At 39.4% G+C, this 15,698-nt stretch overlaps 2 protein-coding genes across 3 annotated transcripts; one reads left to right on the top strand and one right to left on the bottom strand.

Moving 5' to 3' along the window:
• On the bottom strand, nucleotides 1-1,897 carry mrps18b (mitochondrial ribosomal protein S18B). The gene is made up of 7 exons (XM_043218403.1): nucleotides 1,748-1,897; nucleotides 1,468-1,603; nucleotides 1,292-1,389; nucleotides 1,118-1,186; nucleotides 953-1,019; nucleotides 806-865; nucleotides 1-693 (listed from the first exon to the last, which is right to left on the bottom strand). Exons 1-7 carry the CDS (start codon nucleotides 1,826-1,828, stop codon nucleotides 488-490), a joined length of 717 nt encoding a protein of 238 aa, XP_043074338.1. The 5' UTR covers nucleotides 1,829-1,897; the 3' UTR covers nucleotides 1-487.
• Nucleotides 1,898-2,703: 806 nt separating this feature from the next.
• ppp1r10 (protein phosphatase 1, regulatory subunit 10) lies at nucleotides 2,704-13,908 on the top strand. 2 transcript variants are annotated; one of them, XM_043218401.1, is made up of 18 exons: nucleotides 2,704-3,013; nucleotides 7,537-7,652; nucleotides 7,739-7,825; nucleotides 7,907-8,042; nucleotides 8,136-8,187; nucleotides 8,280-8,366; nucleotides 8,521-8,652; nucleotides 8,957-9,062; nucleotides 9,208-9,311; nucleotides 9,420-9,523; nucleotides 9,624-9,783; nucleotides 9,879-10,022; nucleotides 10,210-10,456; nucleotides 10,893-10,968; nucleotides 11,063-11,278; nucleotides 11,369-11,504; nucleotides 11,968-12,327; nucleotides 12,444-13,908. In XM_043218401.1, exons 2-18 carry the CDS (start codon nucleotides 7,546-7,548, stop codon nucleotides 12,566-12,568), a joined length of 2,379 nt encoding a protein of 792 aa, XP_043074336.1. In that variant the 5' UTR covers nucleotides 2,704-3,013; nucleotides 7,537-7,545; the 3' UTR covers nucleotides 12,569-13,908. The 2 variants fall into 2 exon arrangements, with proteins under 2 accessions (XP_043074336.1, XP_043074337.1); XM_043218402.1 differs by having other exon boundaries at nucleotides 2,704-4,589.
• The last annotated feature ends 1,790 nt before the right edge of the window (nucleotides 13,909-15,698 follow it).

The following is a 15,698-nucleotide window of genomic DNA, read 5'->3' as shown; positions in this document are numbered from 1 at the left end:
TTGAGGTTTAGAGGTTTTATTTGAGATTTTATATTATGTTTGTCTTGCCTGGACAAAATGTAACGGCATGAATGGAAATGCACATTTTCTTCTTGCGCATTATGAAAACCTCATTTGGATGAAATTTTGATTTAAATAGACTTTAGTCAGAGTAACACAATGTGTAATTTCTGACAGGAATGAAAATGAGTGAGGGATAGGAGCACAGTGCGTTTAATAGGCGGTACTGCCGTTTCACAACAAACAAGGAAAAGGCTTTCAGGAGACCAGTGGTTCTGAATCAGGTGTGTTTGATTAAGGAAACATGCAATGTCGGGGGGCTCCAGGAACACGGCTGGAAGACACTGGAGTATACAAAATGCCATAAATGAGTTTTAAATAATACATGTGATTTAGGACTCGCCGTAAGTCTATCCCCAACTGCCTCAATCTAATGCAAAATACACAGTATCTGCTCTGACTAATGTCTTTTCTTTTACAATAAGATTCACACATCTGGTTTCAGGTAATCTTTGTATACTCGCTTGACCCTCACAAGTTCTCGCTCATCTGGTTTTATACTCCCATACCAGTGATACCACAGTTCTCCAGAACTGGGAGAAAACGGGGCAGGGGTTGGTGCTACAGCACCGTGAGTGTTTGAGTAGTCTTCTTTAGAGTACTCAACATGAGGTAACTGGACAAAGATTAAACCTTAAACAAAGAAAGAATAAAAACATGAATGAGGAAACATAATGAAACGGATAATTTCTTTTTATAAAAAGACTTGTTTGTGCACACTGGTACTTATAACAAAAAAATTTACCACAATCTCTAGCAGTTTCGATTGCCTTGTTAATTAGTTTCTGTTGTTTCATACACACACCTGAGGAAACAATCAAAGATGAAAAATGTTGATCAGATCATGATAATACCAGAAATGTGACACGCCGATGCATTAAAAAATAATTACCGGTTTGAGTGCAATCATACACAAATCCTGTTTGAGGACAAATGAACTGCTGCAATAAGTTCACATTCTGCAGAGAAAAAACGTGTATATACACATTACATTATATTATTGCAAATACATTGTTCTCACACAATAAAAAAAAAGACACAAATTTGAAAAACAAACCTTGTAATGGACGATGATGTTTGGATCACGACAGATGGGACAAGCGTTGCTGCATATCTTATCACCTCTCTATGACAAGACAATCATCCCCATTAGCACATATTCAATGGACTGAAAAAAACAAATCATCTGAACAATCAATTAAATCAAAATTCAAAAGAAGCGTGCACTTACAATACAGGTCTTTCTTGTCTTTTGAGGAGGGATGCCCCCCTTGTGGTTCCTCCTATAGTTAGACCACACAGGCTTTGATCCATAGCGTTCAATGTACTCTAAAGAGAGATTTTGAGAATACTAAACGCTGTTTTACCACAAGTACCTAATGCAATCATTTTGTCGATCATATTTACCTTCACTTTCTATGTATTTCCATGGTCTGTTTGAATATTTAGACGGTACCTCGGCGCCATCAGCAGAAGGTGTTGATGATAAAGCACGAAGATTCAGGTGCAGAAATGGAGCAGTTATTTTCCAATCACGGATTCTCTGCAAATACAAACCGCGTAAACTGTCTTTTATGCTGGTCGCGAAACGAGTGAACCGTAACAACAACAACAACAACAGACACAGTTGTGCATTATGTATAAAAAGAAAAGAAACACATATTGAAATAGTTTATCTGTAACCAACCTGTGCTTGAATATTTCGTTGTAAAACGAGGGGAAATGTGCGGCAGATAACTACTCCAATGCGTTGTAAGTAGGCTGCCATTTTGTCTTTGTATCAAAGGAAGTTGTAGAGAGGTTAAAGTGTACTTTGACGGAAGTGCGCGTTTATTGTTTTCCTTTTTGTTTATTTTAAAACAACTCATACAGTTGCCCAGTCAAATATTCCACACAGAAATCACATTTTTGTTTTATGTTTTTCCCTGAAACGATTGTTGGTCGGTTTGCCTGCTAACGTCGTCATTGCATTTTGTGCCCGTGTTTTGCCTTTTTGTTTCAGGAATATCATTTGTGGTTATATAAATGACCGTTTTAATGAATTAACGTTTAATCTTAACCCACACTTTGAACACCACAGCATTGGAGTGATTTGCATAAAGGCTAATCTGCCTTACAACCGTTATTTATTGTATTTGCACAAAGGAATACGCCGATATTGTTTCACGGGGATGTGGAGTAAACTCTTATATCGTTTTTATTTTTAAAAATCCAACCAATCGATGATTATCTTTACACGGAAAGCACGTAAAATAGCCCGGAAACCGGGGCGGGGGATGGGCTCGTCCTTGAATCACACAGAGGAAGGTCGTTTCTAGAGGCGCGCGTGACCGCCGACTCCATTTTGTGTTGAAAGAAACGCACGACAGCGCGTGCGCGAGACGCGGATGACGCGAAAAACGTCAGAACTATATATACCGAGTCCCACCCTTTCCAGAGCATTCCTGGATTTGTCTGAGGTAAGTGTCACGTCGGAGGACGGCTCTCCACCTTTTTGTGATTTAAAAGACGACTTTTATCCCAAAGTTGGGCTACCACGTCACTTTCTCTCGGCAGAAACGACCGTTTGATCGTTGTCTGGATTTCCGCCGCCACATACTCGGTTTTTCTCTAACGTCTCTTTGTGTTGTTGTTTCGTTTCAGGTCTGAGTCGGTCTCAGTGAAGATCTGGCGTCGAGGATTTTTCAACTGTGTGCGAAGACCAAAGCCCCAAAAACTCATTTTTTTCTGCTCGAGTAACGGACATTCGCTTACTACTTTTTTGCTCCAGATTGTTCAAGAAGGAAAAGCTCAATTTCAGCCACCACAATCCCGCCCATTATGCCATTTTTCAGCCAATAATGCTAAAGTCATGACAGTTTACGTTCTCTTAAACTGTTAAAAAGCTGAAAATTGTTGCTGTTAAGCACAATATATTAATAGCAACCCGAGACGCAGAGGAGAGGTATTAATAGTAAGTGTTCTTTCAAACCAATTTGAATCGAAACTCCGTAACAGTTAACCAGTTGTCTTTGTTGAAAATGATTCCAGATATAAATAGAGATTAAAATTCATAGCTGTATCGAGCGTGGCGACCTAAATGCGCCACAGTTTCTAGAAGCAGGCAGCATGCTGAGATAAAGCGAGGCAGAGCTAGCTAGTGTATGAGCTCACACCGCAAAGCCAGAGCAGCGGCTTCAACGCCCTGCTTCTCTTTGTGTGTGAGACGGAGTAATCCTAATGATTATTAAAGTAACGATAAACCATCGAATAATAAGCTAGCCATCGCTGATCATAAGCAATCTGTACATAAAGATTGCCATAGGCAGAGCCAGGAAGTGACTGCATTCAATTGGGGCTTTTTATAAACTGCATTCTTTTCAGAGGAGAGCTCACTGGAACAACCAACGCAATCTGCACATAAAGATTGCCGAGTGGCGCCTGTGGATTTAGCCGAACGGAGAGAGACAAAGCAGACTGAAATGCAACATTTTGCTCAATAATGTCGTTAGCCGTTATTAGTCGGCGGAACCGGATACCCGTTGAGCTAGTTTTGGTGAAATAAACCTCCCTAGGCAATGATAACTTATAAAAATGCATAGCAGTCTGACTATAAAGATTGCATTTTTGTGTCGTGTGCTTAACGAGTGCGTACGTTAGACAGGGTATTATTTGTCTTGTCGATTTTGCTTTAAAATGGCGGACGGGTTGTCCTTTTGCTCGGATCACTCGAGGCAATGGTGGCTTTGTTTTTCTGGCTGGATCTACGGGAAACGCTGTAGTTCGGAATGGCTGTCTCGCGTCGCCACCATCCCCAAATACAGCTCGAGGTGTCGTCTTAATATCCGTGAGTCGCCAGCGGGGTAAATATAGTAGGACTTTGCAAGCGGGCGAGACGAATAGCAGGCGGGGGGACGCAGCCGTTGTGTTTTTAAAAACTTGTTGGGATTCAAAGATGGCGACCAGACAGACACCCGTTCGCGAAGACAAGCGGTTAAAGATAGTGGGCGTGGCTCACCCCCCGACTTCAGCCAACCAGAGGAGCCGCTGTCAGCTCGGGGCGAGCTGCTATATGAGAGAGGGAGACTTCGACAGATGGCGAATCAAATCCCCGTGCGGCCGCTGTTGAGCAGAGGCGTAAATTTCATATTGCTGGCCTTTAGTCAGAGCCACACTGGATGCGTTGTGTTGACGAGTTCTAACACAAAACCATCGTGGCACTTGCGCAAAGATGCCAGCTGTTTATGTTACACTCGATTAAAAAGTGAAAGTAGGTTCCATCGACTGTAGCGTTGCAGTCTTGCACAGGGCATGGTGTAATGTGACTTTTTTTTTTTTTTTTTTTTTTTTTTGAAGTTAAAATGTGTTTCTCCCACCAGAAACCTGACAGATACGATGTTAATCTTTTCTCTCCAGTGCATGCACGATCTTGTTGACTTTTCCCTGTTTGTTATGACAACTGTGTGACGTTTCCAGGAGTTGTGTGTATTGTTCCGTGTTTAAGGAGTTCGGTTGTGACTATAAAAAGTTCTTCGACTACAGTGTTACGGGTAAGACAAAACCTGATTTCTCACACGATCAAAAGTGAGTAAATTCTAACTTTTTCGACATTAGTAGACCTTTTTTTTACTGTTTTGGAAATTATGTAGAACGTGGATTTAAACGTTGCTAAACACATGCATGCTTAATAGTCGTAAAAATCTATATACATTCGGTGTATATATCTATATATACACACACATGTATAATTCGCCCCGTTGTTCATTTTCTGCTGTAGTTAGTTGTTTAGTCTCGCCGGTGTCCAGTCAAGTGTGCTGTAGTGAGAGGAACTGAAGGCAGAAATACTCTCTTTTGCTCCGCGTGGGCAGGGCAAATGACGTGACTCTCTCTCTCTTTCCTCTCTCTCTCTCTCTCTCTCTCTCTCGTGCGCGCGCGCTCTCGACCAGGAACTCTGCCCTCAGCCGCCTTTTTGTAATTGACTTTAACTACATCAGATATTATCACTGGCATATGCCCATCTATTATTTTTCTCTAATATTGCAGTATTGCACATGTTCTCATTGTTTCTGTAATTTAACATGTCTTGATCACAATGACACTTGGGGTTACTTATTGCCGCGTGGCAAAAACGGTTTCTGTAAATTGTGTATGTTTAGAGATGACCACATGGTGGCGACATAAAACTTAGACGATCTTGTTCTCAGTCGCACAAAACACCTTAAGTTAACCCTTAGTGATAATACAGCTGCTTACTTAAGGAGTTTATTGCAACTGAATATTGATCATCACGTCTTTCAGAGTCTATTTCCTTCGTTTATATTTTTTTCACATTTAAAATTGTTAAATTCATGAAAGTTTTATTTGACACTTTTTTTGCCAAAATTGACAGAATTGGCAACATTAGAAATGTAGCCAAATGCAACGAAAATTGAGGAAATAGACTCACTAAGGCACTTTTTTTTCCCTTTTTCCCTAGTACTTCTGTGTAGGTCTACATAAAACATACCTAAAACATAAAAGGGTCTAGTTAATAACCTGTAGTATTTGGAAAATATTTAAAACTTACAGTTTAAAACTAGCATACTTGTTGGTCACACTTTATATTAAGTTGATTTAACTACTGTGCACCGCAAAAAAAAGTATCTATTTTGTTGTTGTGTATTTATTTGGTGCATTGTATTTATTGTGTTCTGCAAAGCATTAAGTTGGGAAACTGGTAAGATTAGGTTGGGGTAGGTTCTGTTGATGCAATTACAAAAATAATTGTGTACACAGTAAGTGCATTGTATCAAATTTAATTTGTAATTTAAATGTTACAATTCATTCGAAAGACACTTAATCTAAGTGGGTCGCGCACAGTTTATATCCATCAACCCCATAGCAATGACAGTTGTGGATATGGGTGAAGTCTTTAATCTATTTTTATTTTCAGACTTTGTAATACAGGTGCTACTTATAATATTGTAAATGTTTTGGTTTGTAATTGTTTACAAACATCTCATTTTATTATAGGACCATTCATCTGTTAATTTATAGACAGATGGATCACAGCAGCGTCTTAACAAGGAAGAAATAATTTTAATGCCAGAGTCTCTGTGTGGTTTACAGCTGACGTGTTACGGCGCTTTCTGATAAACAAGAAAATCCAGTCAATCGTTTGAACACCTTTACTGTGCCCTTCCTAGTTTTTCTTGACATCTTAGTTGTGCTACAATTGAACTTTTGGAGGGTTACAAGGGTTATCACTATAAAAATTACTTAATTGCTAATAAAAGAAATTGTAAAAACTATGTTTTAACTCTTAAGTGCATTCTCAAATTTTAATTTTGTCCTTTTCCACTCATTTCTGCTCTTGTATAGTTCTTATTATTTAAATTGTGTAATAACCTGAATGCACATTACTTCACAGCCATTATATTATTTGTCTTTTGTACCTGTGATGTTTACTTTGGGTAATGTACAGAGTATATAAAAAGCAGGTGGGTTTGTGACAGTGACATGACACATGTAATAAGACTTTTTTTTTTTTTTTGCCTTTTTTCAAATTATGAACTACATTACGCAGCGTTCACATAACCAGTCATCCGGTTTGAGTTTCTCGCATAATTAAATAAGTGACAGACTTATTCGATTATTCTAGATGATTGGTTACATGAACGCTGTGTAATTCAGTCTGCAGTCAGATGTTAAACTATAACAGTTGTAGCAGCTGCCCCTTTCTAGTACCAGAAAGTCCAGTAAATATTGACAGCCCACCAGACATTATATATTAAACATTTTATTTACCAAGAAGGATTCAGTAGTCAGCCGGAGTGTAATAGTTATGTTGTTATAAAGATTTTGGGGCTCTATTAATAATCTTAAGAGAAAGTTTTGCAATAGCATCATTTTATAAGTGATGAAACATGAATTTGTGAACCAACTGTTGCTTGCAGTAGTGTATTTATTAATGAAAACATACATTTGTTACTTTGCTGCTGTTGTGAACAGAACGGAGACAGCCTGCTCCGTGGTCGTGATTGTATCGGGTGTGACCCAAAAAAAATTATAAGACATCATCCGTATCTAATTACGTTTTTACATATATATATATATATTATATATATATATATATATATATATATATATATATATATATATATATATATACACATTATATAAAGAAGCAAACATCTAACTTTTCTCCGGTCTTTGGGTGCTTACATGCAGAGTTGACAGCAGCTGTTCTGTGATGTCTTTGGTAGTCATGTGACCAGTTCCTGATGTCTTTGAATGTGTTGTTTCAAAGTTACTTAAGATCCACAGTTGCCTTTGTGAGTGTGCACTACAAGAAACTTTTCAAAGATAAAACGTTGTCCTGTTCCAGTGAGCTCTTCTGAAATGCTCTGATCTCATTATTTCAGTATTGATTGGGTGATTTAATGTCATATCCAGATTTTTTTTTTCCCCCAGTGGCATAAGCACTTGAATAACCCCTGTTTTCTCTCCCTCTGTCAGTAAGCAGCTATGGCCGTGGGCCCGGTGGACCCCAGAGAGGTGCTAAAAGGAGTTGAAGCTCTGCTGGGGAAGGATGGAGAGCTACGAAGCCTTGAGGGAGTTGCTAAAGTCTTCAGGTGAGAGGCCGTATTTTAATTTTCTGGATACCTTCTAAAGAGCCATTAATTCCATTAACCGATATTATTTTCCTCTTTTAAAACAGTCTCATGAAGGCCTCACATAAAATGGTCAGCAGATGCATGTATCTAAACATCTTACTGCAGACAAAATCACACGATGTACTTAATCGGTAAGAATAATATCCATCTAAAGAAACATTTGAAGCCTTTTTGTTCTCAAGGTTATGCTTAACTTTGTCTCTTCCACTCAGATTTATTCGAGTTGGAGGCTACAAGTTGTTGAACTCTTGGCTCACCTACTCAAAGACCACCACTAACACCCCTCTGCTGCAGCTCATACTGCTCACCCTTCAGAAACTCCCCCTGACTGTGGACCACCTCAAACAGGTACTTCACCACACCATGGCCCATAACACTCTCACGCGTGCCCCCGCAGTCTTCTAACACCTGCTCTCTGTCTGTCGTCTTCTCTCCTGCTAGAACAACACAGCCAAGCTGGTGAAACATCTGAGTAAGAGCGGCGAGACTGAAGGTAAGAGCACATGTTCTATGAATCAATGCCAGGCAGTCTGCTTACTGTCTACCAGAGCACAGGTTTGAACTCTTCCTCTGTCTTTCTCTCAGAGCTGAGAAAGCTGGCGTCAGTGCTGGTGGACGGCTGGATGGCTATTATCCGCTCTCAGAGTGTCTCCAGTGGAGCCTCACCCAATGGTACGGTTTACAGTTTACATCGTCTTCTATGCCAATCTGGTTTTTGTTACAGTAGACTTGATGCACTTTTAACTTGAATTATTAGAAAGTGGGGTACCCTTTATTGGCAAATAATCAGACTCTTTTTATTTTTTTCTTTTATTTTTTCCACCAGACAAGAAACGAAAAAAAGAAGATGGAAAAGTGCGCCCAGAGGTGAAACCCAGAGAAAAAGGAGCAGAAGAGGAGAAGAAGAAAGACAAACCAAAAGCTTATGCTCCAAGTCACGCAAAGATCCGCTCCACAGGTTAGTCAACAGTGTTACTTTTAGTATTTCTTTTAAAAAAAATGTAATATAATGATATTTAGGTATGTGTTGTTGTTTTTTTAAATAGTATTTTTGTTTTTGGTGGGTTTTTTCATGAATTTAATTAATTACATTAGAATTTATTTATATATATATATATATATATATATATATATATATATATATATATATATATATATATATATATATATATATATATATATATATATATATATATATATATTAGTAGTTTTGTTTTTTATAAATGATCCATTTACATTTACTTTAAACATTGCGTCTTCAGGTTTGGAGGTGGAGAGTCCAGCTCCAGTTCTTGTAAAAAGGCCCCCTATTGCACCCCAACTCGGAGATAAATACAACATCAAGCCAGCTGTTCTCAAAAGGCCAAGGTAAATGGACAATCCATTTCTTTCTCGTGAATAATGAACAGGCACGTGCGATCCAGGATGGATTCATGATTTGAATGAATTTGAATGCAGTTTTACATCAGAGGGTTTGACAACGAATCATTAAACTCTGACTTTGTTCGTTCAGCACATCGCCGACCGATGCACCACCAGTGGAGAAGAAGTACAAGCCCCTTAACACCACCCCCAACTCTGCCAAAGAGATCAAAGTCAAACTTATACCCCCACAGCGTGAGTATGCCCATTCAGCAGTATGAGCAATATGATTATGATAATCTGCAAAAAAAAGTAGAGTTTCCTCTCCGACCGGTGCTTAATATCCATTTCTCATCCTTTTAGCGATGGAAGGCACTGGATTTCTGGATGCCCTCAACTCGGCTCCAGTGCCTGGCATTAAGATCAAGAAAAAGAAACCAAAAGCAGCTTCCCCTACCACTAACAAGGTGTGCCACATCAGACAATGCGTTTATGCTTGATGGATTTGAATCGCCCCCAGAGCCACTAACTGTGTTTTGTTCCTCTCGTCTCTCTTGCGCTCCACAGCCCTGTCCGTTTGACAGCAGGCCTCAGTCATACTCGGGCGCGCAGGCCAAACCGTCTTCCCCCGAGGCGCCCTCATCTCAGACACCTCCTCATGAGAATCAAGAACTGGAGCAGCCCGGCACACCCGTGCCCACCGAGGACCCTGATGCAATGGAAACCGGTGAGTCCAGCGGAGTAGAAATTTATGCCACAGCCTCAGTGAGAGCCGCCTGGAAGAACATGCTGAGTTTAAAACGCCTTGTTTCACGTTTTAAGGTGACAAACCCAATGCTCTGTCTGAACCTCGCGGTGAGGAGGAGAGTCTGACTAAGAAAGGAAAGAAAAAGAAGAGCGTTCGGTGGGCGGAAGAGGACCATCTCAAAGAGTACTTCTACTTTGACCTGGATGAGACTGAAAGAGGTAAAGCAACACTTTCTTTACTTACACTGCACTTTAAAAGCTTGAGGTTTGTAAGGTTTTTAAGTTTGTCCATCTCTTTAATAAAAAATACCATAAAATAAACAGTCGTACTGCTATATAAATCTATTAATTTTTGAAAATACTTTTGTTCAGTAATAATCTTCACTTTTTTTTTTCCCTCTCTCAGTGAACGTTAATAAAATTAAGGACTTCGGTGAGGCAGCCAAACGAGAGCTGATGATGGACAGGCAGACGTTTGAAATGGCTCGTCGTCTTTCTCACGACACCATGGAGGAGAGGGTGCCCTGGACTCCTCCGCGACCTCTGACCCTCGTAGGCAGCCTGGTCATTCCTGGTTCCAGCAGCAGAGAGAAGATGATCCAGAGAGACCGAGAGATGGGCATTCTGCAGGAGATCTTCCTCAGCAAAGAGAGGTAAGACGACGCTTGTATTGTGTCATGTTTAGTGGATTTTAAGATTTAATGCCCATAGTATGGCGTATTAAAACCCATATGTAGATGTGGATTTGACTCGATTTTAAAAAAGTTGGCCATGATATTAATAATGGTGGCATTGGTATTATTTATATGCTGTTAAAGTTAATTAAAAATACTAAATAGCTTTTTTGCATTTTAAGTTTTAATACAATTGTGTGTGTTTTTTTTTTAATGTTAGTTTTATGTATACTTTTTATTATTTTGTTTCAGATTGTGTTATTTATTTCCCATTAGGTTTTTATTTAATATTAACATTATTATTTTGTTGAATATTAAAACCCTTGCACAAATGAATCATGAAAAATGTAAACAGGCTTAGAAATGTCTTGAGGAGCTGTAAATGGACATATATGGTTTGCTTCTGTCTCTGCAGTGTTCCAGACACTCCTCATGAGCCAGACCCTGAGCCGTATGAGCCCATGCCTCCTCGTCTCATCCCACTGGATGAGGTAAGACAGTCAATTACCTTTCCCATTTTTTTTCTTTCATTATGAAGTATCAGATGGGGCATGTTGATGATCTCTTTCCTCTGTGGTGTCGTAGGACTGCAGTACAGAGGAGAATTACATCGAGCCCACTGACGCTGCTGCCTCTGGCGGCTCTTCAGGCTCTAATGAAGGCTCCAAGCTGCCTCCTGTTCTAGCTAACCTCATGGGAAGTCTGGGCAACAGCGGCCGCAGCCCTCAGGCGCAAGGCAACACCCCACCAGCCAGTAATAACCCTGCTGTTAATGTGCAGGAGCTACTCTCATCTATTATGGTAAGATTTATTGGATATGTACAGTATGTGTTATTTACCACATGAAATGTGCGACGGCCTTAATTTAAAGCATCTCATTCTGGCTTTCAGGGTGCTCAGGGATCTAACCAGTCTCCAGAGGACCTGATCAAACAGCCTGATTTCTCTGATAAGATCAAGCAGCTTTTGGGCTCCCTGCAACAAAACCAGAACCAGAATCAAAACCAACCTGCCAATGCTCCACCAAGTATGTGTTTGCTCTCTTTCAGCTGTTTAGTGTTGTTTATGTACTATTGTAATATTTCTTAATTTTCTTTTTGTTGTTGAATATTTTCAGTTAACCAAAAGTTAATTATTTGTGCTTTCGGAGTTCTTTTTTTTTTTTTTTTTTATACATTGATTTTGTTAGTTTATTCAGCTTTTAAGTTTTAGTTTCAGTAACATCTGCACTTATTAATACTTATATCAGTTCATTTTCAATCAGTAATTGTACAGTAATTGTAAATTTTTTTTTTTTTTCACGTTTTCATTTGGACTAATTTATATTCACGTTTTCATTTAAGGTCTTTAATTTTATTTCAGATATATTTCAGTAAACTAAAGCCTTTTATCGTTAGTTTTGGTTAATCGTAACAAAAAATGCTGTGTTGAGGCACAACCACACAGTGGTCAAGCAGCGTATGTGATGTTCTGTTTCCCTCACTTCTCAGTGAACACGGGTCTGCTTGGCCATGGCCCCGGCATGAACATGAACAACATGAACAACATGCCGATGCCAATGAACGGCGGTTTCCCTCCGAACAAGCCCCCTGGACCACATTTCAACCATCCCCTTCCCCCCCACGGCCACGGCCCTCCCTTCAATGCCGGTGGCCCACGCATGATGGGCCCTCCGCCCGGGCCACAGGGCCGCGGGGCCGACAACGGCAACTACTGGGGCGACGACTCCATGAGAGGAGGCCCACACCGAGGAGGACACTTCCACCGGGGGAGAGGGCGAGGAGGAGACCCGGGCTTCAGAGGACGAGGGGGGCGAGGAGGACCGCGTGGGGGACACAACAACATGGGTGGTACGTTTGATTAATTTTCCTACATTTAAAGAAATGATTCACCCCAAAAATGTAATTCTGTCTTCATTCTCACTTTTGAGCCTGTAAATAACAACAACCTTTTCGTTTTACTTCAGACATGTCAAAGAGGCCGGTGTGCCGCCACTTCATGATGAAGGGAAACTGTCGGTATGAAAATAACTGTGCGTTTTACCACCCCGGGGTAAACGGGCCGCCCCTTCCTCCTCAGCACGGACACTAACTCGCCTGCAAGCTGCCGTTCCTCGAAGCCACCACTAGTGGGCAACAGGACTCGAAGCGAGCCTCATGCACAGAAACTGAAACAGGACGTTTGCGTCTGTGACGGCACAGTCCCGCCTGCTTCGGTCGAACAGTTGCTTCATCGGATCTGAACGTTGTCTCGTGTCTTCTCCGTTTTACTCTTCTCTGGAACGCTGTGAGAAGAGCTGAGATGCTTCGTGAAGAGCCGGACCACTAGACTTTGCGGCCTACGTGTAAATAGTGATTCCTGAACGTGTATATTTTTATTGTGATTCTGTGTACCACTGACCTGACTGCTAAAGATTGTACTACGTAACTCTTGAGTGTAACCACTAGGACGCGGTGTAAATAATAGTCTTCGGCCAGCGGCGTACGGTTCCCTTAAGCTTCTCCTGGTGGCCAGAACCCCAGATACCGGATGTGCGGTTGTCTGAATTATAATCGGCACGCCGGGTATTCCTTGCATAATCAGATCAACACTTTGAAACGTTACTACTACAGCACAGAACTTTTTATTTTAAGATTTTCTGGTTGAATTCAGACCCTCTTGCCGTACTGTTGTGATGTTTTATTTTCAGGTTTCTATTGAAGAGGGAGAAACCGCGCTTCTATGAAATGCGTAGAAGCTTTCAAGTTTCCACATTTATCCGGCACGAAAAGTGCCTCACGCATGGTCCTGGATTAATTCAGTACACTTTTTTTCAAAACCTAATCATTTGCACTGAAATGCATTCACGAATTGGCATTGTGTTCACTTTTGGCCCCCCATTTTTGGATACGCCGTGTACTCGAGGGGTTAATGCTATTCAGAACCGCCACCTTTTGCATTTTCGAAGTCCCGCTGAATACTTGAATCGATACTTTGTGATGGAGAGTGATCCTAGCCTGCTAAAGAGAAATCCGCTGTGGTTCTGTGTAGTGTGACAATCAGGAGAATCGGTGTTGATGCTATGGCTTGATTTGCTGTGCGTTCATGTTCTCGGACTCGTGTGGGTCTTTTCTGCTCTATCAGTGTTCAACTGAGCCGAACCCGGCTACAAACCACTATCACCAGGGCCAAACGTATTCAGGTGTTTTCTGTGAAAACCGTGGCCATTGTCTCTTGTGGGACTCGATTTGTTTTTTCCTTTCTTTTTTTTTTTTCTTTTGATTCACTATTTTCCCATGATTTTATTTTGATACAAGTCTGATAAAATTTTTTTTTCTATCGTTGTTGGAGAGATGTCTATGTGTCAGAGTTCTGCATAAACACAATAAAAGGCACATTCAGAAATGTAAAGTGTTTTTCTACATGTAAATTAATAAACGTTACAAAATTCAGCGGAACGTGCCGTTTTCTCTCAAATATCAAAACCCCGCGATTAAAAGCATGTTTATTACGCTTCCTGTGAAGACATAACGATTGAATAGGGATAGGAATATATATTATTATTATGAACACCTTGTCAATTAATACTCCTATTATTACACGTTGACCCAAAAGCACATTCATATGCAAATTAATTTTAGGTTAGATATTTTTATATATAACCAGAATTTTTGTCGGAAGAAAAATGGTTTTTCGAATCATCCTGTTATAACATAATTGAAAATCGTCTTTATACAAAGTTTGGTTAAAAAAAAAAAAAAAAGTAAATACATTTTGAAAATAAAACGTATTGTTTTTTGGTTTTTTTTTTTAAAAAATGCTTTTGCCTATGCATGTTCATTCCATTTTTTTTATTTAGTCCCCGTGTCCTCAACCGATTTAAAAAAAAAATTCAAAAATTGTATTTTATTTGCCTTATTTTTAATGCTCTAAAGACATCAACAACAACAACAAAAAAAAAAAAATCTAACAAAAATGGGTCCTAAGAGGTTAATTAGCGTCATTATATAACGACCACTCCCTGTTTGCTTTTTTTTAAACCTCCAAATCCCTCATTTGAATATGTAAAACAGGATTAGGTTCAGGCGCTCCCCGGTCGAACGGCTAACAGTCGCTCGCGGGCGCGTTTGTCTTCCGGTCGGTCAGATCCGTGTTCTCAGGGCGGAGTCGGGCAGATGGCTGCTGCGGTGTGTGATCAGGAGCGGCCTGCGCGCCCGGCCCTCGGGGACAAATATTGACTTCGACTTTCTGCCTGCCTTCTTGGAGGATCAGTCGGAGTTAAGGACACCTCAGCAGTTCAGGCGTCCCGTGTAACTGAACACAAAACAATGGGTCTCGGTGTGCGTTAAAATGCTGCTATACATTAGATTGCTGTTAAAAAATCGTTCTTTTGCGTTTGTATAGTTGCAAGGAATTAATCTGTTTATTTATATTGTTTATTATTGAATGTAAAATAACTTAAGTTCACCCAGGTGTTTTCTGTAACTCATTTTGGTAGCAGGGCTGAAAATAAATGTAGAATTAGTCCATTCTTTTGTTTTGGGATCAGTGAGATTTATTCATTTTATTTCAGCAAGGACACGATCGTTACAATATATTAAATTGCAAAATATATCTATACATTAAATGGATGATTATGTTCTGTTATTAATAATATATTACATAAATGTAATAATTATTTAGTGTTATATATAGTATATTTCTGTAACAATATATGTTATTACAAAATATTAGATTTGATTTGCATTTTATTCATGTTACAGCATATATACAGTGTGTGTGTGTGTGTGTTATATTCATTCATATTAAATATTTTAATTTCAAATATATGCTGTTCTTTGGTCTTTCAGTTAATCAAGGAATCCTGAGAAATCATTTACCAGTAATCAGTAATGCATGGTTTCCACAGAAATATGAATCGTCTTTCAACAGTGAGAATACAAACGTAAAAAAGATAATAAAAAAATATTTATTTTATATATTTGAATTATATTTAATTATTATTTACATTATACTATCAAATTAATGCAGACTTGGCGAGACCTCTTTCAAAAGAAAATAAGATAAAATTTTTAAAAATACATATTAATGTGTTATTTAAAATCATGTTATTTTATTTAATACTTTGTGCTATTCATTATCGTTGTTGTTATTGCTATTACTATTATAATAATTTCCTAAAGATTAAGCACCTTCACTTTGACATAAGGGTCATAAAAGGTGTTAAAATACGCTCGGCTGT

The sequence above is a fragment of the Puntigrus tetrazona genome, chromosome 19, assembly GCF_018831695.1.
Source record: "Puntigrus tetrazona isolate hp1 chromosome 19, ASM1883169v1, whole genome shotgun sequence".
NCBI classification, from domain to species: Eukaryota; Metazoa; Chordata; class Actinopteri; order Cypriniformes; family Cyprinidae; genus Puntigrus; species Puntigrus tetrazona.
Note: the sequence above shows the minus strand (reverse complement) of the source record. Positions and strands in the feature narration are given on the sequence as shown.